General features: G+C 40.9%; 1 protein-coding gene across 3 annotated transcripts in view; it reads left to right on the forward strand.

Annotated features, from left to right (window-relative positions):
- The window catches only part of LOC118339363 (probable JmjC domain-containing histone demethylation protein 2C), a gene marked incomplete at both ends in the record, with an annotated part of 43,082 nt that extends 19,104 nt beyond the window's left edge, over positions 1 to 23,978 (forward strand). Inside the window, 17 exon segments of one of the 3 annotated variants that reach the window (XM_035676953.1) lie at positions 3,873 to 4,003; positions 4,394 to 4,448; positions 4,732 to 4,810; positions 4,934 to 5,109; positions 5,237 to 5,309; positions 5,426 to 5,636; positions 8,331 to 8,492; positions 8,976 to 9,062; positions 11,239 to 11,577; positions 13,632 to 13,787; positions 18,197 to 18,493; positions 20,327 to 20,436; positions 21,660 to 21,820; positions 22,002 to 22,099; positions 22,780 to 22,958; positions 23,153 to 23,270; positions 23,830 to 23,978. In XM_035676953.1, coding sequence (XP_035532846.1) covers positions 3,873 to 4,003; positions 4,394 to 4,448; positions 4,732 to 4,810; positions 4,934 to 5,109; positions 5,237 to 5,309; positions 5,426 to 5,636; positions 8,331 to 8,492; positions 8,976 to 9,062; positions 11,239 to 11,577; positions 13,632 to 13,787; positions 18,197 to 18,493; positions 20,327 to 20,436; positions 21,660 to 21,820; positions 22,002 to 22,099; positions 22,780 to 22,958; positions 23,153 to 23,270; positions 23,830 to 23,978 — 2,581 coding nt within the window. 3 annotated transcript variants of the gene reach the window in all.
- Positions 23,979 to 24,684: the final 706 nt, after the last annotated feature.

Raw genomic sequence — 24,684 nt, forward strand, 5'->3', positions numbered from 1 at the left:
AGGTTCAGCAGGGGGTGTCGAAGGAGCTGTAACCGCAGCAGAATCTAGTTCTGTGGTGGGTTCTGGGTTCTCCTCAAGGCTGGGCTTTCCACCGCCATCAGATTTCAGATGAGCTGTCACTTTAGGGCTCTGGGGCTGAAACATTTCACAAATATGTCCAACTGCAACATCAACAATATTACTCAGTAGCACTGGTGCAAAACTCTTGATCCTGTTTACTAGGACATCATGCGGGTACGACTGTCTGATCTTTGTTAAGATAGACAGGACCATGTCATCCCTGATGGAGCGGGTGAAAGTGGCCTGATGTTCCACAGTGGTGAGAGCACTGGAGACCTGGTCCAAAACAGCCTTTGTAACCCCAACAGACATTTTGCTGAGTAGCTGTGAAGGCATATTTAAGAGAGCATGTTGAGGAAGCACCCAGAAGCCCTGTAGGACTCTGGGAACAACCTCTATCACCACTTCTTTTGGACAGAGTAGTTTGGTCATCTCCTGGTGCTTCTCTTTCAGGATATTAGCAAAGTCTTGCGCCAAGCTGAGTATTTTAGGATGTCTGTAGGTTACAGTGATTAAAATACATTTTCAAAACCCTATTGTAATTTAACTGTTGAGAAATGTGTGTAAAATATGACTCACTGGAAATTAGGAGGTACAGCTTCTGGGTAGTTAAGGAGCATCTTGGCTTCAAACTCAACATCCCTCATTTTATTGCAGACATTCACTGCCCACACCTGAAACATGAAATTAGATGTGAAGTGCAGTTTTGACATATTTTGAGGATAATATGTAACACAGTACTGCAAACAAGTCATCTCAGGATTGTAGTCTTACCAGTGCCAGAAGAGGTTTGGCGTCCTCCATATCAAAATCCTCCAGTTCAAACTCCCAAAGGCTTCAAACAGAAACAAAGCAGAGGTATCTTTACTGTTACTCTACTATATTAGAGTAATAGTGTGACATAGCAGGGTTCAAGGTGTAGTGGTGGGCCGTCTGTGTCTCAGTAACTCACCGTTCTCTCAGTGTGCTTTTGCTCTGCTCCAAAAGGAGGTCTATCATGTCTTCAGCAGTCACCTGAGGATTGATCTGATTCTCTTGCTGAAGCCTGAGGAGTTGCATCAACAGTGCAATCTACAAAACATAAAGGGGATAAGTCGTCTTTAAGCATGATGAGGCAGAGTCTATCAGAACTTATCTGGCATTTTATATTGGTGTGGACTCTGAAGGAAAGCAGGTTTTACCTGAGACTTGTAACTGCTTAAATTCCAGCATATCTGTAGAGCCCGATCATATATTTTTGTGTCGAACAACACCTTTAATGGAAAGACAGTTTTACTTTTACTTTTAGTCAGTTTTTTAAAAATACATCCAAAGATGGTAAAAGACACCAGTATAAAACCAAAACTCTCTCACATACCCTGATGGGTCTGTAGATTCCTCTGCTTCCTTCAAGAAACTCCATTGATATTTTGTTGTTGTATATCACAATACAGAACAACAGTCAAAGAAACGGTCAAATTGACACGGTAAATAAATTTCACAAGCGAAAGTTCGACGACAGACTCGAGAGTAGTCAAACACGGTCGATGCTCTTGCCACAAATGAACAGTGTGTGTTCAGGATGTTCAGTGTGTGAGGTCTAAAGCAGAATTCTGATTGTTTAGAACTTAACTCCATGCTTTATGTCACACATTCTAGCAGGTCACCATGGAAATGCTTTTAGCAAATAAGTAAGTTATAAAATAAGTTATTAAATAAAGTGCAAAGTCTCACTACTGTGAAATTATGCATATGTAATCTATAAGTTGGCCATCACAAGTTGATAGTAACAGAAGTTTCCATAAATTAAGTGCTAGCATTTTTCTACCCAGTGAAATCCTGTGGTATAAGTGTAACGCTGGTGATGTTCTGTATTTTTCTAATTGTAAATTATTCCCATGAAAAGACCAAAAACAAGTAATTTATACTACTAACAATCCCTGTGTAGCCAAATCCTGATTTATCTTATTCCTCTGTGCCATAGAGCTCCATTGTTGTCAAGACACCAATAAAACGCATGAATGAGCCTTACTGTTGCACTAGGTTACATGTTCAATCCATGGACACTGAAATTTGAGTCTGTCCCACATACATTGTCCCAGTGCTGACTCATTTAAAAAAAAAAAAAAAAACGTGTTTCAATTTGCATTAAAAACAATCACCAACAAATCAATTGTTAACTCCTCTTTTATTATTGTATGGAAAAGAAAATACTATCGTTTAGTTGTTTTAGGAAATTAGTGTGTACTTATCTTATCCAAAAGAGAGAAACAGTGCTACCAAAATCCCCAAATACATTACAGCTGTGGTAACAAGCCTCTGCAGTTTGGAAAATGCTTAACTTTAGCCCTTATGTTTTCAAGGTTAGGAATATGCTTGAATTTGAATTTACTCTTGACACTTTACTTAAAAAATGCTTGATTTTCTCCATCTATCCATCCATTATCTATGACTGCTTATTCTTTACAGGGCTGCATGTAAACCAAAAATCTTTAAATATTTTAAATGATATATTTGTTTATTGTCTACTGGGGTGTTCACTCTTCATTCTAGATAAGCTAGAAAACTCCTCTGTTCATGCCTTTCTCTGAAAATTAGCCAGCATTAAAAAAGGGGTACTGAAACATACAATCAAAGCTGATATGAACCACTAGTAAAATAAGCAAAGTGAAATACTTTAATTGTTCTGGGTATAAAGGAGTTCTGTAAACTATCTTTCGCGATTGCATTCATATTCATATCATATCATATTCAAAAAAATATTATCACACAGTATCACCATCAAACAAAGAACGACGATTAGACAGGTGGAGAAGGCTGCAGCGTGTGTGTCCTTACATGCCTCTCCCTGCCTGTCTGTCAGTGAACAGAAACACTTTAACCTGATTTGGGACAGGTGCACCAGCTGGCAGGTGGAAAACCAGTGGTCAAAACACGCCACCTTTCGCCTCATTTCTGAACACTCTTCATAGTTTGCCTGGCCTTGGTTTTGCCTCATGATAAACTTGTTAGGCTGTTTTACTAAAGAAAATGATGACTAATGGGTTAAATTATTAGACTCAGGATCTGGCTCCTCTAATCTAGACTAATAAAAAGACTTCATTGAGATTTCACTTTCACTTCAAAATGCAGAATTATTATTAATAATCGTGTTCCTGCTAGCTGGTTTCTGTGCGAGAAGTTGCTGTTTTTCCCCAAGGTTATTATAGTTAACTGAAACTAAAATTAGTTGTTAAAAACCATTTTACTCAACTGAAATAAAAATAAAAACTCAACTTTAGAAAAAACTAACTGAAACGATATTGTGCACCACAGCTAACTAAAATAAAAATATAAAGGAAATGTCTTTAGTTTTTGTCCTTGTCAATTTGATCAAATTAGTCAACACAACAAGCATTAGGAGGCAGTGGTGCAAATTTTCATTCATTCAGACTGGGATGTCAACATAACTGCGACTCAGTGTGTGTGTTGTAATACCCATTCTTTCAACGTGATGAGAGAACGAGTCAAATTTTAATTAACATGGCTCCAAGGGCAAAAGACTGAATTCGTTCAGCTCAACGGCTGAAATTTAAGTGACCCAGCTGACAATGTTAGTCTGCCTTCACAGAGGATCTGAACTATTTTAATCACATTTTTACATTTCTCACTCCTTAGTTTCAACAGGGGATGTGTTTAAAAATTCAAACAAGATGAATGATCCACAAGTTGCATTTTTAATTGTATCTGTCCACAAATGTCAACATGTGACACTCAGATACTCTGTAGAAATGATTCTGTTGATGAAAATGGTTTGAACCAGTAATAATATCTCCTAACGTTGTATTTCCCAGTGGACTTCGGTGTGAGTGCTCAGCTGGACCGGACAGTAGGGCGAAGAAACACCTTCATTGGGACGCCATATTGGATGGCTCCAGAGGTCATTGCTTGTGATGAAAATCCAGACGCTACCTACGACTACAGGGTAAGGAACTTTATCTGGATCTGAATTGAACAGAAACTGGATCTTCTGTTTTACAGTATATCAGGAAGTGGACTGATAACTTATCAAGGTAAGAGTGACAAAGTAGGAAAAATTACATAAAATACATAAAATAAAATCCCCAATCAATGCTGCAGTTTTCAACCACTTGTTCAGGACCAAGATCCGGACCCAAACACTTTTGGAATTTTGCATGTACTGTATGTATCTGTAGTCTGTACATTGCCAGTGCAGCCAAACGGTCAAATGCTAAAACGTTTGAGAACCACTGCTATCTTTCATATGACACATCTACTTCTCCTTGGTAGGAATAGACATGTGTAAATTAGAGGAACATGCACACAGATTCATTTGACTCATTCTGTCCTTCAGAGTGACCTGTGGTCCTGTGGAATAACGGCCATAGAGATGGCTGAGGGAGCTCCCCGTAAGTACACGTTAACTTAATGGTGCTTTGTTTTGCATTTTAAAAATGTTAAATCATTCAAATAGAAGTTTTCAGAAATTTGTGTTATTAATGTTATGGTGCAGTTTTTTTAATCTCCAAATTAAGCTAAAGATTGTAGAGTTTCTAACAATGGCAGATAGTGGAAGGACTAAGGGACACCTTTAAACAAGCAAGACAGAGACTAAAATGTATGACTTGGACGTGTGCTTTTGGCACAACTCAAGCCAACTCTCACCTACTTCTCTTTTATCATTTCCTCCAGCTCTGTGCGACATGCATCCAATGAGAGCCCTCTTCCTCATCCCCAGAAACCCTCCCCCTCGACTCAAGTCCAAAAAATGGTGGGCTATGTTTTTAATCTTCATCCTCTCTGTGAACATCCTCTCTCATACTAACAAGTAGATAAATAAATAAATGGCTGAAAATGTAACGTCCAAATGTCACATTTAACGTTAATTGAATAGGTCAAAGAAGTTCTTCAGCTTCATTGAGGGCTGCCTGGTGAAGAATTACACCCAGCGTCCCCCCACTGAGCAGCTGCTGAAACACCCCTTCATCCGGGACCAGCCTAATGAGAGGCAGGTCCGCATCCAGCTCAAAGACCACATCGACCGAACCAAGAAGAAGAGGGGCGAGAAGGGTGAGTCCCAGAGGGAGATCTGTGTGATTGTGTAACTGCTGTGAAACTGAAACTTTCTTTTGTTCAAAGTTAACATGGTTCCACCATTTAAATGTAACATTTAATGACTTTTCCTTACTATCCCCAGATGAGACGGAGTATGAATACAGTGGCAGCGAAGAAGAGGAGGAAGAGGCATCGGAGCAAGAAGGAGAGCCAAGGTAGGTGTATATTATCACACATATGAAACAGTATATGAAGTGAAAAACCTTTAATTGAATTAGCACGCTGTGAGCTAACACACCAGCTAAATCCTCTCACTGCATCCTCCTTATAGCTCCATAGTTAACGTGCCGGGTGAGTCGACTTTGCGCCGAGACTTCATCCGACTGCAGCAGGAGAACAAGGAGCGCTCGGAGGCACTGCGTCGTCAGCAGCTCCTCCAGGAGCAGCAGCTCCGCGAGCAGGAGGAGTACAAGCGCCAACTACTGGCTGAGAGGCAGAAACGTATCGAGCAGCAGAAGGAGCAGAGGAGACGGCTGGAGGAGGTAAGCACGCAGGCCTCAGAAATGACCCGTCATAGCTCAGTGAGTGCATCCATAAGAGCTTTGTAAAGGAGAGGGCAAAATATAGTAAGCTTAGACAGTCCAGGTTTAAAAACAAAAATTTTACTTTGTTTGGACAGGCACATGTTTAATTGAAAACCGTATCTAAAGTATATTTATAATTTATCAAGCATCACAGCATCCCTCCCAGGAGTTCCATTGAAAGTTAGAATAGGACTAAAAATACTCCTGTTTCTGAGCAAGACTTGTGTTATTTATGAAACCTCCTGCACGCATCCTCCACAAGCAGGAGAGTGAGTGACTTCCCTATTTTACAACACTGAGAAACTTCAAATGAAGTTGTGCATTCACACATGTGAACTGATGCATGAAATATAAAATACATTAGAGAAGATGGAATGTGTTATGGATGTATTACAAGCTACAGTACTTATTACACTTGATAAATTGCTGAATAAAAAGCTTATTAAATACAGGCAATGGGGAAAAATAAACTCACTGTGCATGCTGTATGTACGGACGGGGCCTACAATTACTTTACGCAACTCATGTAGTTTAAAATGATCAAAATAGACCCAAAGTCACACACTTCAGACTGAAGACTGTTAGTGCAGCTGCTGATAGTGTGTCAGCCAGGAGGGATTTACCGATGTGTCAGGTACATTATCTCTGTGTAATAAGATTAGAGACTTTTGACTTGGAGGTTAGTGGTTAGATTTTTTGCTGGATAATTTTATATAATAGACTCCAAAATCAAATTTAGGCTGCTTTGGGGAAAAAAAAATTAATTGGTGTCCCCAGAGGATGAGTTTGAAAACCCTTTTTGTAATTATCCTTTATCTCTTTGAGCTGTTTCTTTTCTATTAGTGTCTGTGCATGTGGCTGCTTCTCCACCTCAGTTCTCTTAAAACAGAGAGGGCAATGTAAAGTGATAGAAGAGGGAGGGCTGTTGCAAAGAGACGATTATAAGTTTGGACAGAAGTGGACTGAACTTAATTCACTGGAAGGAAAGGAAGAGAGAGAGAGACCTAAATACTACAAGAGGGATAAACTAACGAAGGAATGAATAGAAATAGAGCATATAAATTGAGGTTTGAGCATGTAAACACCTCAGAGGTGCAAGGTTTCTGTGGCAATACCACTGTACATGTGCTCTCCTGTTCCATGGATTACCTCCTGTGGAATCCTGAATGCTGAGTGTGTACAAACATGACCAAAACTGATATCCTGCAGCTTTCACTGCACCTTTTCATGACACACTGACAGACAGAAGTCAGTGTAATTTCATCATCTGTCTGCCTAGAGAGCCACGTATTAGATAACTGCCTGTCAGACTTAAGATATTACTCTGATTAAATGATTAAGTCTTAACGCAGTGCTTGAAATGTCGACATTTCAGCTTCATCCTGTCACTTCAGCTCATCCGCCGTCTGTATTTATTTATATTCTCTCCACTCACACAGGTAAACAGGTTTCTGTATATTTCGCTTTATTTTTTTGGATAGTGACAGTAGAGACAGAAAGGAAAGGCAGGGGGGAGAGAGGAACTACCATGCAATATAAAGCCTGGGCTGGATTCGAACCCGGGCCACTGCCGTAAGTACTCAGCCTTGACATGTGGTACCAGGTGAGCTACCAGGGCGGCCCATAGCCTTGAACAGAGGGCCTTGAATGTTCTGCATTTTTAAAAATCAGAATACAGCCCTCAAAATGAATCTATATGCCCCACTGCTTTGATCCTATTTTCTTTCAAATCAATGTAGGACTGCACCTAATAATAATTTTCTTTATCTATTAATCTACTGATTCTTATTTTTTGATTCATTTTTTTTTTCTTTTTTACTATAAAATGTAGGAAAATAGTGAAATATGCCCCAGGCGACATCTTCAAAGCCTGTTTTGCTCAACATTAAAAAATATTCTATTTACTATGTGAACTAAATATGAACTGAAATATATATTTTGGCAAATGTTTCTGGTTTGTTTCACTGGAAGCCAGTGTTGTTGGTTTTCTTGGCAAAAATGGTCTCAAAACTACTACAAGAAGTTTTTAACTGGTTATGAAACAGTCCCAATTTAAAACTGATGCCTCTATATGACCTAGATACCATCAGCGAGAAGACTGGCTATATCTATATAGTTATTAATGCCTGCCACCGGGTCGGGTTTGGTCGGACTTCTCTGTAAACCAACAAAACAAGGCGGTAGAAAGCGCTTTTGTCCACAAGGGCTGCCAGAATGGATTTATTTGGATGAATCTCAGTCTGTCATTGTAGCTATTTTCTTTTCACATCTTTTTCGGCCTGACTCTTTATAACGATATGTTCTGTAAATGGAGTTAATCATAATCAATAGTGTTTCGGGATACAATATCACAGACACAAAAATGTGTCAGCTGCTATTCTGTTGTATGACTTTTTACTAATACTGCATAAAAGACAAGTATTAGATGAGTGATGGAAGATTTACCAAAAACACATCAGCTGTGTTCTGACAGAAGTTGCATGTAGGTCACACCACTCAGGATCTGATTTTATACCACTTATATGTGGTTCCACACTGATTGTAAAACACGAGCGCTGAGTCACATATGACTAGACACAAATCAGAACTAGGACACAGTCAGGGGACATGAACAGGTTCCTCTATTAACTGGCCTCCCATGTCCTCCCGCAGCAACAACGGCGTGAGCGTGAGATGAGGAGGCAGCAGGAGCGCGAGCAGCGCCGACGCGAGCAGGAGGAGAAGAGGCGCGTTGAGGAGATGGAGCGTCGCCGCAAAGAGGAGGAAGAGCGCAGGAGGGCCGAGGAGGAAAAGAGGAGGGCTGACCGAGAACAGGTATGGGCCAGAATCCCACAGTAAAGTGATGGTTTTTGATTTGTCTAACTTTAAAAGAAACCATTTCAATATATTTCCTTTAAGTTTTTTTAAAATCATTATTAGGTTATTTTATTATTGTATTTGTTTTAGTGCCCTAATTTACCTACTTTTTAATGACTTCCCCTCTAAAAAACTGTGGTAGTTTTAGAAATTCAGCTTTAAAATCTCAATTTGTCTACCAATCTTTTAGAGTTCAGAAATGACATTTTCCACCATGAAGTTTAAAGCTTGATTTTTATTTGGCTTTGGCTCAGAAAGTGGTTGAATTTGTGTTCATTCTCGTAATCACAAGAGCATGAAATGCTAGAGGGGCTGCTTATTGTTTGTGTGTTCCACTACAGTTTGCAGACCTACCTCATAATTAAGATGTGGAAATGGAAATATATATAATTGTCTGAGACTGAACTAATGGGGGCGGACTGGGCTGCGTTTGATTGACAGGAGTACATCCGTCGTCAGTTGGAGGAGGAGCAGAGGCACCTGGAGATCCTGCAGCAGCAGCTGCTCCATGAACAGGCCATGCTGCTGGTGAGTGTGAGGGCTGCCCTGTCTGAACCTGGGACATCACATTTACATTTAAGTTCATTAACCTTATAATCTTATATATAAATTAGAATAGTATAGTATTGTCCCCTGTCACACCCTCGTTCATTCTGTGTCTTCAGATTGATCTCTCTCTCCCCCTTGCCTCTCTAAATCTACAATATTTCCTGAATGTTATTTCCATCAGTTTCTGTGTCCCAAGTGGTTATTTTTTAATGTTTCCACAACTCCCAGGTTGTTAAATTTCATAATGAAGGTACTTATTATTCATCCGTTACACAAACTTTCCTGATTGAGTTTTCTTTCCGAACCAAAGTGAATCAAGTTTTTGGGACTAACTTATGACTTTTGTAGAGCCGAGGGGAGCCATTAACAGTTGAGGTCCAAACGTAATAAATATTCTCAGGTTTGTGCTGAGGAAAGTCGAGATGTTTACAGGGCCCTTAGTGATGGTGATGTCGTCACCAGGAAACTAGTCATCCAACAGGAAGAGGGTTTCCTCTGTTTTTATTCCAGATGTTCAGGTCTCGGGCAGGAGAGGATTTAGGTTATTTGAGGGGTTTGTATGACTTGGTGTTTTTCATTTTTAAAGTCTTAGTCCTCTGGGGGTTACAGAGGATACTCAGATAATGAAAGGATATGACCACTCACATCCCCACTTCCAGGCCTCGCATCACTCTACTCACAGTCACCACTTAAACATTTTACTTTGAAAGAAACAAGTTTGCTTTTCATCATGATTGGCTTTCACACATGGATTAAAGTAGTCAAACACTTTACAAGAACAGCCTTTTACTATATATAAAAAAAGCTCAAAATATTACTGTTTTAATAGTTCAGTGGTTTAATTACTTTTGATCAAAGCTTCACTTTCTTACGCAGTGGGTTGTGCCGCTTCCCAGCATTGGATGCTTGTAATCACATTGACTAACAAAAGGTTACACCCTCCTACAACCGCACAAACACTTCCTGGTTGCACCTGATTGGACAAACGCGTATGCTACCAGATTTTAAACCAGACCAACATGCAGGGTTCCCAAACGTCCAAAAACCATTGAAACACCCGGGAATTGATTGAAATGACCAAATATACTGGAGATAATCAATATTGCCTTAAAGCTGTAGTCAGTGGAACTTTTTCCCATTGAGTGTAATAGAGCCTTTCCAGCCAACACACCTCACTCTGTCTGACCTGACTGGAACCTTATGTAGTATCATGGTTACACCTGTCTTTACCCTACTATTTCATGGCAAAATGGCTGCTGTGAAAAAGTCCTGGAAAATGATTTCCTAAAATGAGAGGGAACCCTGACATGGTGGCTCGTTTGGTTACTTTCCTTATATATTGAAAATCGTTCAGCGAAATGTGTTTCTGAAAATATTTGAGGCGAGAAATATGCCGTGCAGATAGACGAAGGTTAGCTTTAAAGTTTTCCGGGAGATTTCAGAGTTGGCAGGTCATGCTGCCGGATGCCCCTGAAGTAGCCTGGACCGCTACCAGAATGCATTGCACAACGGCTTACATACACAATGAATGGAAAACATGGAAAAGGCAGATCCTGTAGACCTGTACCATAACTTCTTAACTCAAATCTGATTTCAAACATGGTATGTTAATGGAACAATATGTTCGCATTATGAGTGGAATCAGCTGCAATTATGAGTAAGTGAATAAGTGTAATATTTGCATTTCATCCATAATAGAACAGGTTGGTTTGTGCTGAACATGCATTAGAATTTAACACCTGAACACAAAAGAATTATAACTCTATTATCTATATAACTCTCCCCACTTCTGAGGCTACCTCCCCGCTAATCATTTTCATACAGTCCCTTTGCGGCAGTTTTGCCTGGCATATCACCATTACAAGGTCATGATGAGGCTTTCCGTTGTGTGCTGACCGCATCAGAGCTTTGGAAAATGAGCTGTAATATGGGGACAGTGTTACTCCTGATACTTTACAGCAAGAAGAACATTTTCACTTATTATGCATTACACGTATTGCATTCTCAGGAAGATCAGGTGGACTTAAATTGCCCGTAGGTATGAATGTTCTGAAAGAATTAAAGTCGCTGAGGTGTCCTCTAAATAGGCCCCTAGAGAATAAACTTGCCCAAGTTTTATTTTTTTTTGGTTCAACTTGACCCTTCCTGCACTCAGGAGTATAAATGGCGGGAGCTTGAGGAGCAGCGCCAAGCCCAGAAGCTCCAGAGGCAGCTGCAGCAGGAGCAGGCCTACCTGCTGTCCCTTCAGCAAAACCAGAACCTGGACAGTAGTAAAACAGCCCAGCAACAGAGCACCAAACCCCAACAGAACCTCGAACAGGACAGGATAAAGTCCCTGCAGAACCCTGAACCAGATACGACAAAACCACAACAGAGCGCTGACTTTGAAAAGACAAGATCCAGTCAAAATCACAGTCTGGAGAAAACTACAGAACCCAAGCTACCTGTCGCTGACCTCCAAGGCCCCACCCCCGACTCTGAGCCTATCAGAGAGGTGATCCCTTGCAGCTCGTTGCTGTCGCACTGACTGCTGTAGAATGCTTCCTCTGCTTGTGTGTACTCACTCCCACTGCTTTGGGTGTTCGATGTGTACATGGTGACGGCTAGCTACTGGTGTGGGATGTGTGAACGCTTTGTAGATGAGCTAAGTGACTTGAATGTATTCATGTCTCTTTCTAAACTTGTAAGTCTAATAATTAGAGTGGTCCATGACGCAAATACACTGCAGTGATAGCGGACTAACAGAAGGCTTGCCTAATCTCTCAGAACAGATATGAGGTAGCCGTTTCTGCTCAAGTGAAGTTGAAATGTAGAGCCCTTTAAAAACCTAAAAGGTCTACTATTTTTTCGGCTCAAATGCCAGAAATATTGAAAAAGCCTCCGATCTGATCTCTTCCCAAACTGATCTTTCCTGAGATTCCTTTTGAAAACACTAGCCCACATCATTTAAGTGTTTTTTTCCTCATGGTTGAATTACTTTGGGTGAAGAGTTTGCTGTGAAACGCCCCCCATGAACAGGTTTTCCTCCTCATTGAGGGCACTACTGCTCCTCTAATTGGCCGCGCTGTTGTCTTTACCACCATGTTAATGAAGTTACTGTAATAATGAGCTGCCTCATTAGTCCTCAGTGTGACTCCCTGTCTCTCTCTTTTTGGGATCCTGCTGTTGCCATTTATCACCTGGTGGGGGAGCGAAAGGATAGAGACACAAACCAGATCCTGACTGACCAAATGCTGTTTGCATGAAGTTTTTGCTGGAGCACTGTGCACTTCATACAGTCTGGTGACGCAAGAACTGCCTGGAAATTCAAATGTCTTCAGGATTTTTTAGATTTTTGAAGTTTCACTCTTTCAGGTGATGTAAAACACTATGGCAGCCATGTTGGAGGATGAAGTTGGGCAACAGTGACTGTGAAAAAGCAGGTGTAATGTTTAATTGGCTGTTTCAGCAGAAGTCAGTAGGTTAGACATATTGAAAGGATAACCTTTGGGTTTTATTTTCACAGTTTGGCCATCATTTCTGTAATGATAGAGTAATCATCAACTTGAATGCGAAACACATTAGATAAGGGAAAGACACAGTCAGATGATCACATAGGTTGTGAAAGTCTTTTGGAAGAGAAAACAAAAGTGAACAGTAATATTATTACCCCCAACTGCCGGCTGTAACTGTCCCACACAGTTCATAGAATGACTTCCTGGTTCAACGTGGACCTACCATACTCACCATAAAAGATTATTACAGATTTACCTCCACAGAAAGTGGTTTGGATAATGTGGTTAAAATGTTAGTTTACAGTCTGCTTAGGTTGCTCTGTCTGACTTTGTTGTAGCCCTGTTGCTGCATTTTCAGATCTCAGCAATGAACTTTCTGATTACAACGTTATTATTACTGATATTACATTCATCGATTCTGAAGCTGGCCACTTTAGTTTGTCAGTGCCCTAAAATTAATGCACACCAACAAGAATGAACTCTTCTAGTAATGCAGGATGACTTCCATTTAGATGCTGCTCATTTGTAGAGTAGCTGAGCGAAAGTTAGGTTTAGGAGCAGCAATTTTCAGATTAAGATTGGATTATCTTGTTTTGACTACAGTTAACTTTGACATTTCAGACTAATAAACACACAAAGTTGTTACTGTGAATCAGTGTCCTGGACCTCAGTGTGTGTCCTAACCTTTCTGTTTCCACCGTGAATGATTTTCACTCCAGATGAAAAATGCATGACACTCTTTGCTGGTCATGGTGCTGCTGTCCTACTAGCAGGGATATGGGAATATTGTGGCAACAATAACACCGCTGACCTTGAGGAAGTGTTTTGTTGTTCCTTCTGGTGTGCCTGTATCAGCTGATGACTTTCTGATGTGCTTGTACCTCTGCTAGTACAAAACGTCTCTGCTCTGCAGGGGGAAACTAACAAACCGTCGCGTCTAATGGCTTCTGTCCACTTACTCTCCTGTTTATGGTCTCACAAGCTGACCTGTACTCTCAAACCCCTGCTAATGCTGCTGTGTCTGTGTGTGTGTGTGTGTGTGTGTCCTACTTAGGCTGATGAGCGGTACCGGAAGAACATCCAGGGTTCTCCTCAGTCAGCTCAGACCAAATCACAGCAGCCTCCGGTGCCACCACGCTCCGAGTCTTCCTACCCCAATGGGAGCTCGGCATCCGAGGCGCCCGCCATGCACCGGCCTGTGGAACCACAGGTAATGACGATATCTTCAGACCCATCTACCTTCTCTTGAACTATGCCTTGTTCTTTCACAGCTGTACACGGGCAGCATTTTGAGCTGGTCTGTTTGTTCAATCATTTCCACAACAGAGAGAATAGATTGTGAGACTCTGTGGGAGATCTGACTACTCAAACCAAAAAGTAAACATACATGGAGTCGTATGACAAGGCTTGTATGTCACATGACGCCTGCCTTCCTGTTCATACTTCGATCCAACAAACAGCTGTCTTTCTGTTTTCTTAACGGTCCTTCCCACACTGTTGGAACCACAATGACGTTTTTATTAAGAACTTGAGACTTCCTGTTGTGGCTTCAAATTAAAAGCTTTCCACTGGCAGATTGGATTGTGAAGCAGTTGCAGGAAATGCTTACGTTACTGCTGAGGTTAAAGACAGACCAGTTTAAAATTTTACGAGAGAAGACTGGTATAAGACAATACAGATAGAGCACTAAAGAAACCACAAGATATTTACATTTGAAAAGTTGAAATCAGATAATTTGGACATAAAAAATGTTTTTGACTCAAAACAATTAATAGATTATGAAAACAGTTGGCAAATAATTTAACAGTGGACAGCTAATCAGTTAATTGAATAATTGTATATTTGGTACTTTTGATGACTTGGCATTTTCTTTACAGAGACAATGATGGTAAAGCTCTCTTTAAACTGAAGTTCAGCTGGCCAGGCTGCACACACTGTGGCGATCAGCTTAATCAACCCACAGATATTTTCCTTTTGGTTGTAAACCTGCCATTTTCCTATGTAATGGGACAAATTTTATTTTGTTTCGAGGATGCTGGCAGCCTTACGCTGCCACAGTGCGGAGGCTCATTTCCAGGCAGGACTGACCTTGCTAACAGTGAATGGAGCTCATTCACTTTGCAGCATTCATGTCAAATGTATTAAAAAACCTTGTATCTCCTTGTATCTCATCCTCGTTTGTAGCTTCACCTTCATGTGACAGTATCTCCCATCATCTAGATGTTGCCTGTGTTATTTTACTTTTTCTTCTCATAATCTCTCTTTAAGGTTCTCTCTTTTAGGTGACTTCAATATTCTTGCTCTATGGTGTGAAAGGCTTACTAGGATTTTTGGAAATATGTGAGATGTGTTCCCTAGAGTTGCTGATTTTCTGTGATTTCTTCCATCCTAGATTGTGTCTGCAGCTCAACTCTTTCAGGCTGTTTCATCCAGATAATGGATCCAACTATCTGCTGTTGTTGAACTTCTCTAGACTCTTTTTAACATCTGGGTTGTCATCAGTTCTGTTTCCATTCGCTCATTTGTGTAAATTGTGAAACTGCATTAAATCTCCAAGCTAATGACAGAATGCTCATTTTCAGAGCTTTTTATGACACAACACAAAGCCAGTGGCTGTCTGAGAAAGTCTTTCTTTTCATCTAAAAGAACTCTCCCTTTTTACTAAACTTTTTGTGGCAATGAAAATGAAATGATCACAACCCTGATTATACACCCTTCTCCCATGATTAACTCTTTGATTGACAGGTTGTCCTCCCACTTGTCAGAGCAAACAAAAGTATTTTTCAAATGTGTTCTTACCACAGAGTCACCTTTTTTGTATGCCTCTGTGTGTCTGTGTGAACATGAAAGTGATTGTTTGGTGGTATGCTGGGGGGTTTGTATGTCTCTGCTCCACATACTGTACCTCCTCATTGTGTGCTGGTGATTAAAAACATCCATAATTCATGGGCACCCAGATTTGCAGCAGGGTGACTCAGACAGTATTAGTCATCTTCCCAGCGAAGGATTCAACCCACTAAGCATGAATAATCACAGTTCATTGAAGTCAATCTGTTTTGAGTATGTCACACAGATTAAATTATACAAAAACGATGTTGTAACTTAGAAAAATGGGGGTGGGGGGTGATGATGTAATTCACTGGTGCATTTACCATAATGTGGATTGATCAGTTTTGTCTCATTATCGGTAAGTCATCAGACGGAGTTGTGGCGTTGTGTTTTAACATTGTTCACATACATACTTCACTGTGTACTGAATCAAACTTAGATGGGTTCATTCTGAGGGTCTTCTGATTACTGTTAATTAAATAATGCAAATGCAAACTGCAGTCTCAACTACTTTAATTTCCAAGTGACAAAAGCTGCAATCAATCATATTCACTTTTGAAACTCAATATGAAACCTGATCTGATCTCATGGTGCTGGACCCCATGGTTTCCAGCCCATAAATTAAGCTGTGTTTTAAACAAGACACTTCACTGGCATCTGATATGAGCTTCAACTTCTGTGGTTGACATTTGGTTATGTTGAAACAACTACAACTACTTGGTTAAGTGTAGGGGGAAGACCATGGTCATGGTTAAGTTGAAAGAAACCCAGACTGGATGTGGGCCATAGCGTCAAAGCAAGCTTTCTTGCCCCAACCATGATGTGTGCATGCTGTATGAGCTGTATGTGGTTGTGCCTACATGTATGTTTGCATGCCAGCCTGTGTTCATGCCTTGTTTAATATAGTTCATCTTCATGCTTTGTACTGGTGGTGAAGCTGAATCCTCCTGTGGGGGAGAGACTCCAGGTTGTCTCACCCTAAACGTTAATGACATGCTACATAATGTGCAGTCTCAAGTTCAAACACTAAAACACCAGAGATTAAATTTAAAACAAAACATATACCGAAACGCTTCACTTTAAAAGTTTTAACTCAAAATAAATATTTTACCTACCAGAGTACAGATTGCCTGGAACATCTTCGTCTTAAATCACTCCATCTAAGTTCAAGATCTTAAAGGACCAGTGTGTAACATTTAGGAGCATCTATTGGCAGAAATGTACTATAATATTCATAGGTATGTTTTCATGTATCATCAACTGAAAATAAGAATCACTGTGTGTTCATTACCTCAGAATGAGCTCGTTTTATCCACAGAAGGAGCATGGTTCTCTTCGGTTTCTACCGTAGCCCAAAACGGACAAACCAAACACTGGCTGTAGATAGTGTTGTGAATTTCATGGCCACTGGTCTCCTACATGCTTGGAAGAATGAGCTGTATTGAAATGGTTGCAATCTGCAACTTTACCGCTAGAAGCCTCTGAATCCTATACACTGGTCCTTTTAAATTGTCTTGAAGTTACATGTCATGTTTCATATTGTAGATTAGGTGAAATTAAAAGTATTTCAGCACTTTTGTAACAATAAATTTGTCATCTTCTCCTTTATGATATTGAAATAAGATCTTTAAATCATAAATGTAAGTGGATGATACTTTGAGCCTTTTTGTTATTCTTGATTTACCACATATTGTTAGTATTTGATTGATTAAAATAACTGAGTCAAAGAGTCTGACCCATACTTGTCTCAGGATCCATTCAGCTTCATCTCTCCATTCACTGCCTGTGCTTTTTGGTCTTGTTAACTTTTTTTTTTCTGTTCCTCCCTGTGTCACTCATCAAAAGTATGACATGATACCTTTAGTTACACAGGATGTACCTTTTCCTCCCAAATCATTAAAATATGGCCTTTGGCCTTCTACTTCCCTCCTGGCCTCCTTTTGCTACCCAAAAAGGTACAGCCTGAGTGACAGATAATACGTGTATGTACTTTTATTTTCCAAATGTTCCTTCTCTCCTCCGAGTGCACTCAAAAGACTTGGGTTCTTTAGGGGCTCTGGTACAATTTGGAGCTTTATTTTTTCAACTATGTGCCACTGAGGCAAAAGGGTCTTCAGTCTGAACTGAATGCCGTCAGATTAAGGAGAAAGAAAGAGATTAAATGCATGTCATGTTCCTTCTTCTTAAGAGCTCTGTAATAAATCACTTAATTACAATCTCTACATTTTCATCCATGCCAACTGCAGGGCTGACATTTACAAATTACCAGCAAAACAGTTTATATACAGGCATATAGGAATAGGGATAGGATTTAAAAGCGAGGACCAAGGTAATGCCTTGTTATGCCACATTTGTGCCCAGTTGGTTGTTTTAAAAAAGGCACCTTCATTTGCTCTCTAATAAATACAAAATTCTATTTCTGTATTTACAATAGCAAAATAAGTTTTAAAATCCATCACTGATGCAGCCTGTGGGAAGACAGAAAAACCTCTTCTTCCTTGATATTATGACTTTACCCGTCCCTGCTGGAACCAAAAATTGAAATGCTGTCCTGTCTAAATGAAACCATAATAAAGACCTAATTTTTAATGACTAAAGCCAGTAATGCTATGTGTTCCATGTTTGAAAAGCTTTTACAGAGAGGTTTCTCAAGGATCAGTTTTAGGCTCCTGTATGGCTCCAATCTGACAAACCCCTAAAGATACTCTGAATCCCCTGTCCTTGTTTGAGTGCACTGCATGCAGACTGACCCGTCCTCCCCCAATGTGTTCTGTTTTTGTTGTCTGTAAGGTCCGTTCCCATCTGGCTGCTTTAAAGAGCAGTGGCAGCGTGGCCTCATCAAATTCCTCTGCTGCCACCCCGCCGCTTGTGTCTCGGTCGCACTCCTTCACCGAGCCGCTCGCCCCTAGCTTTGAAAATCTTCACCTTCGCAACAGCCAGGAACCCCACCAACACCTTCACCCTCCATCTTCATCTTCATCACCATCCTCCTCATCATCAACGCCTGCACGCACTGAACCAAAACCCCACCCCCAGGTTAGGCCCTCACCCCATGAAGCGGCTCGTTCAGAGGAAGTACCGCCCAGGGTAAGGCCAGGAATAAAGACCCCTGTTGTAGTCTGGCAGGAATAGTTTGATACTTGACACAATTTTCTGTTAACTGACCAAACGGGACAATCTTGAATTTCCCTCGGGATAAATAAAGTATCTATCTATCTGTCCTAAATCCCAAGAGATCAATCTGTCATTATCCAGAACTGTTAAATTCATTACTTTAATAGCTTCCCAGCCTCTGCCTGATTCTATCAATAATTCCTGATTCTATCAATAATTCATTCTTTATTGGATTTTCTTTTCTTTTGGTGCAGAACAAAAACTATTATGTCTGTATATGTATTTATAGATGATTTAATTAAATCCACATTAAATTAACATAAAAGTTGGTAAAAAAAAAAAAAAAAGCAGGTTGGTTGGCAGCTTTAAACCCCTCCTCCCACAAAAACAAGCTTCAGTGTCTATCCAAGGCTTCCAGAGGAAATTAGATGTTGTTCTAAATCTGTACCCCGAAACACATAATATCACATGAAGGAGGAAGCTAATGTCATGTGTGATGTGAATCAGTGCTGACATAAAGAGAGGTAGCTTGCTGTTATGTGAACCACAACAATCAGTCTGTGACCTCTTTATAACCCTAGCCTTTGGTACTGTGATAATGCTGAATACTAGGACAAGTTGAGACAATGTGTCTCATGTTGTTTATTCCTGCCTCACCACACTAATTTAGCCTTTTACTGTACAACCACAAGAGGACATAAAAATAGCTGCAGAAAGAGAGAAAAATAAGCAAAGGAGGAGAGAGTTCTGTATTTACAGAAGTTTTTCCCACCTGAATGTATACCGTGTTAGACGCTATGTCTAAGTATAGAAAAGTCAGAAAAGCTGTCGTACCACCCACAAATGTGGGTAGTTAGAATCCAAAAACGTAATTGAAAAGATCTAAATGCAGTCCATAGAGTGTTGCCCACCAGAAAAAGAAACCTTCTGTTATAAACAGAACTGCTGCCAAGCTGAACCACCACCCTGTCAAGACTTAACTGTACAGTACATAGAGTTTGAATACGACGTAAACGTCTCCACAAGCATCAGGTAGACTCTTGTGATGGTAAACATCACAAGTCGTTTCAGTCTTGAAAGCATGTTACTAAGAAAAGACTGACCATTCATTAACATCAGTCCATAGCCTTTCCATTTTGTCCCTAACTTGAACTTCTAAACAAAGCTAAATAATGGCTGTTCAGTGTTACTCTAAATGATATTGGCTGCTGTGACTGGGAGTTCTGCTCTGCACTGCTGTGTTGTGCTTTGGATGCTACCAAATGTTCTGAAATCGCTTTCCTGAATTTACATGTGAATTAGGAAGGTTTGACCATGTGTGGGACCAGTGACTACTGGAGTGATAGTTCTGTTTTACAGTGGTGCGTCGGGCATGGTAGGGGGGAAGAGGGGTTTAGTTGATGGAAGACTTGTCCAGAACATGTGTTCTGTGGTGCACGAGTGAATGAAAAAACATATGTAATTTAGAGAAGTGCTGCATTCTCTTGGTTTGCAGATTCAGTTATTTACATTACGATAAGACACAGTGTCGTTTCAGCCATATCAGACACTCACAGCTCATAATCAGTGTTGTTGCTTGGTTTTGACTAGTATAAATGAGTGTTTCTGTGTTTAATATAGATTGTTTTAGAAATTAGTTGGATGGTGCCAACCAGGGTTGTTCTGATGCTACTGCGAAGCCTTTACAAAGGGTTTTATAACATGTTGCAGTATGTTTGTGTATTTTATGTACTCGCTGTATTATCAATCACATTCATGCACACAGAGTGTGTATGTGTGAGCTGGTCAATGTTTTTATCACAAAAGGTTCCTGTCAGGACTACATCAAGGTCCCCGGTGTTGTCAAGGCGAGACTCGCCTCATCACCATGGCAACGCCCCACACAGCAGCCATGCTGTGCCACGCAACGCTGGCAGGTAAACTGACATAACCCCTCTGATGTATGATTCTGTGATTATTTGAAAATTAAAGGTGTGTGTGTGTGTGTAATTTTTAAAAAACTGAATAGTTTAGAGTATAAAATGTATACAAAAATAATACCGATTATGAAAATACAATAAAAAAATATGCATGGTTTGGCATATTGTTCATCTTATTATAATATAAAAACTGTAGGAGATGCAAAACAAACAGGTCTGTAAATCAGTATTTTTGCAATAGGCATCAAACATAAAATAATGGGCCCAGAATAGTGCCCTGTGGGTTATATCAATAGAGGAGAATATATCTGAGCAGCTACAGTTGGTTTACAATAACATTTTATGGGAGCTGAATCATTCTAGGACTCTGACTAAATCTTAAGGAACTAAAACTCCACAATGTCAATTTGTTGAAGAAAGTCATTTGCAGCCTCTAGGAGAGGAGTGTGAGTGCTGTGAAACTGTGAAACCAGCTGCTGTTTTTAACTATGTAATTAAAAAGACATGAAAAACAATGGCCTTCTCAACGACTGTGGCAAAAAAACCACTTGCCTTGTTTGGAGATGAATCTCACACAAACACACAGGATTGCGTCTGTACAGTCAGTGCACTCAGTGTCTTCACTGTTTGTGCTGCTATAGTCATTGTCTATGGAGTTGTGTGGGAGGGTTTATGTAATAGTGCTAGCTGTCTAACCTTGTGATACTTCTTTACTTGTGTGTGAATGTGTGTTTGTTCACACACAGTTTTCAATTTCCAAATCACAAGCCTTCTCATGAGATTCTGTTATCTCTCTCCCTTCCTCCATCCCTGCGGTGCAGTTTAATTTTTTCATCTCTAGAACAACATACACTCTGTTCTTACTGTACTATTACTTATTTAGCATATTTGTACTTCTCTTCTTAAACGTCTTTATGTTAAACAGAAAATTTTGTTATTAGTTTACCATTTAATATTATAAGTTTAATACTGAAACACATTCTGAGCCGCAAGGTGATAATTTGAATTTAGTTTTAAGATATTGAATATCAGCCCAAAATATTACCTATTAGTGTGAATATAAAAATACAAGTTTCTGTGTTTGAATAAAAAAACATCAACCACATTGTGCAGTAGCTCTGGTGCAACAGCACTTCTGTAACCCTACCAGTTAAAAGCAAGTGTCTCTACAATGACCTCATTTCTAACTTTCTTGACCCCGGTGTCTGTTGGCTCTACAGTGCAGCGGAGCCTCGGCTGCTGTGGGAGCGAGTGGAGAAACTGGTTCCCAAACCAACCAGTAACAGTGGCAGCGGAGGCTCCAGTTCCTCCAGCAGCTCCAGTAACTCCAGCTCTCAGCCCGGTTCTCACTGCGGCTCTGGAGAGAGGTTCAGGGCCCGCTGTGAGTCCACACACCCTTAACAAATCAGCATTTACGAACATAACGGAGGTGGACAATGTAACTGAAACACCTTAAAAGGAAGCATTAGCATTTAGTGAAGGAGCTACACAAACACATACACATTTGGATTTGAACATCACTTTTTAGAATAAACTGACCTTTTCACCTCCACCTCCTTCAGCCTCCTCCAAATCGGAGGGTTCACCCCTCCAACGGCCAGAGAATGCTGGGAAAAAACCAGAGGAGAGGAGGGACTTGGTCAGGCCAAACAGACCAGCGGTGAGAGTTGACTCAAAGCTGACTAGCCAGTACTGTAGATCACTAGCTGGGATGGATCTAGATCTAGAACTGTGTGTGTGTGTGTGTGTGTATATAGTCATAATCACATGCTGGGTTTGTATTGTTTGAAAGCTGGAGTGAGCACGATGATTTGGCGTGGCCTAATGGGAGATCTTTTTTTATGCGTGTGTTTGAATAATACTAAACTGCCTCCTGTAGCTTGTCATGTGATCTGGTTGTGAAATGGTGACGTCTTTGGATTGAGCTCACTGGCTGAAGGTTTTCTGCACTTATCGCTTGCTTTCTCTCTACTGGTCTTTCTGCCTGAGTGGTGGCCATCTTAACTCACTAAAGCACTAATAATTGTCTCATTATTAGAATTAATCCACTAACCTAACCTGCAGTAGATTGAAGAGCATCAGCTGAACGACATCTCTTTCCTCGCTTCATCTTTTGGCTTTGCTGCTCTCACGTTGGCTTCTCATTGTCTGGCGTATTTCTATAATAACTCTTTTTCTCCAGCAGCTTTCTCTTTCCTGCCTTTTCCAAAGGAATATTAACTGAAAATCTTGTGTGACATCTTAGCTAATGACATTTCCAAGACAGGGAGAAAAAATAGTGCTTAGTGAGACCAAAATGACCTCTGACCTGGGTTTTACCTTTCACCTCCTGACCTTTAGGACCTGACGGCTCTGGCCAAAGAGCTGCGTGCAGTGGATGATGTTCGCCCCCAAAATAAGGTGACAGATTATTCATCCTCCAGTGAAGACTCAGACACCACTGATGAAGATGACGATGAGGAGGTAGACCAGGAGGCCGGCGAAGAGTCGACCTCTGGGCCGGAGGACTCCAGAGCTGTGTATGTAAACATCTGATCTCATACACACTTTGCATTGACAATATAACATGGACCAGTCAGTAACAGGCCAGAGTCGTCGTAAACAGAACCGCATGTTGGTGAAGGAGGGAATACAGAGATCGTCTTTTTCCTCATGTTCTACCAGCGTGAAACATAATGTGTTCGTGTTGAATAGCTCCTCTCCCCTCCCACAGTTCCTCCAGGCTGAGTAATGGAGAGACAGAGTCAGTGAAAACCATGATCGTTCACGATGAAGGCGAGAGCGATGCAGGCTCGACGCCCTGCAAAGACAGCACACTGATCGTCAGACAGGTACTGGCTGAAGAGAAAAAACAACACAACTCAGACAGACAAACAAACCAATCATTTACCACATACTTTGAGTTCAGTTGTGTATTTTGTTCATTCATACCCCAAGTGTTTTTTTCCATTTTGTTTGTATGTTGTGTTGCTTACCTTCTGTTCTTGTATACTTTGTGGCTGGTGGAGCAGCTCAGTGTTACAGAAGCTTAGTGTATGTTGGTTATAAAACCACATAGCTTTTAATTACACGTAAAGATCATTATCTAATTCAGTAATAAGGCTTGAATTTATTATCAAACATTTATTCAGGTTTTGTTACAGTAATCATTTAGGACATCTAGATTATTTCATCATTAACAGTTATCACATGTATTTAGTACCTATAAACACCACAAAATGATTTAACATATTATTTTAGCATATAATTGACTACTAATGAGAGTTTTCTTTCCGCATGTAGAGTAGCCACTGTAGTTTGCCCTTTGCTCTAGCTAGCACCTTCCCTTCCCCTGAACTCATCAGGAACACATCTAGACCCAAAGTCGTGTACCCCTCTTTCTACTTCCAGAGTGCAGGTGACAACAGAAAGCGTCCGAGCCCCGGCCCGGGCCAAGCCCAGACCCCAGGCCTGCTTGCAGGCTTCGCCCCAAGTCCCGGCTCGGGCCCGGGCCTCGGCCACCTCACCCCCAGCCCCCACCATCATCATCACCACCACCACCACCATCACCCCACACAGCACTCCGAAAGGAACGGCTTTGCCGGCCGCATCCACCACCTCCCAGACCTGATCCAACAGAGCCACCATTCCTCCCCCTCCTCCTCCGCATCCAACTCCCCTTCCTCCTCCAGCCTCGCCAGCCCCTCCTCCATGTCCCCCCAGAGTGCCCTGGACAAGCTCAGCATCCTCACAGAGGTATGTCCCTCCCACCCCAGCCCGAACACGGACATCTGCTTAGGGGTGCCGTTTCTGATGTAAATCTGGAACAGGAGGAAGCAAAGAGAGGTCAAAATCATCATGGCCTGCCATAATTGGAAACACAGAGTAGAAACCAGTTCAGCTCAATACCCAAAGGGGATGTATGTTTGAAGTTGGCTAACAGTTATGTGAGTTCACAGCAATCCAAACAGCAGCAGCCAAAATACCAAAAAACATAAATAATATTATTTAAAAACATGTTAAATTCTGCTCATATTGCTGTTTACAACTTCTGACCGGCCATGATAATGTCTTCTCCTAAATCTATTTTTTGTCCTGGATTGGAGAGGGTGCCCTCTGCTGGTCACCATTGGCACTGGCGAGCCTTCTCTGGCTCTACTGACACACGCTTCCTGCAGATGCTGGTTTTGGTGGAGGGCTGCATTTTTGGCATCATTTGTAAATACGACTGGAAGACAAAGCACTTTTTTTCTCAAGTTTATTGTA

Source organism: Morone saxatilis, unplaced genomic scaffold (genome assembly GCF_004916995.1).
Source record: "Morone saxatilis isolate NCDOM2014 unplaced genomic scaffold, NCSU_SB_2.0 Contig5, whole genome shotgun sequence".
Lineage (NCBI taxonomy): Eukaryota > Metazoa > Chordata > Actinopteri > Moronidae > Morone > Morone saxatilis.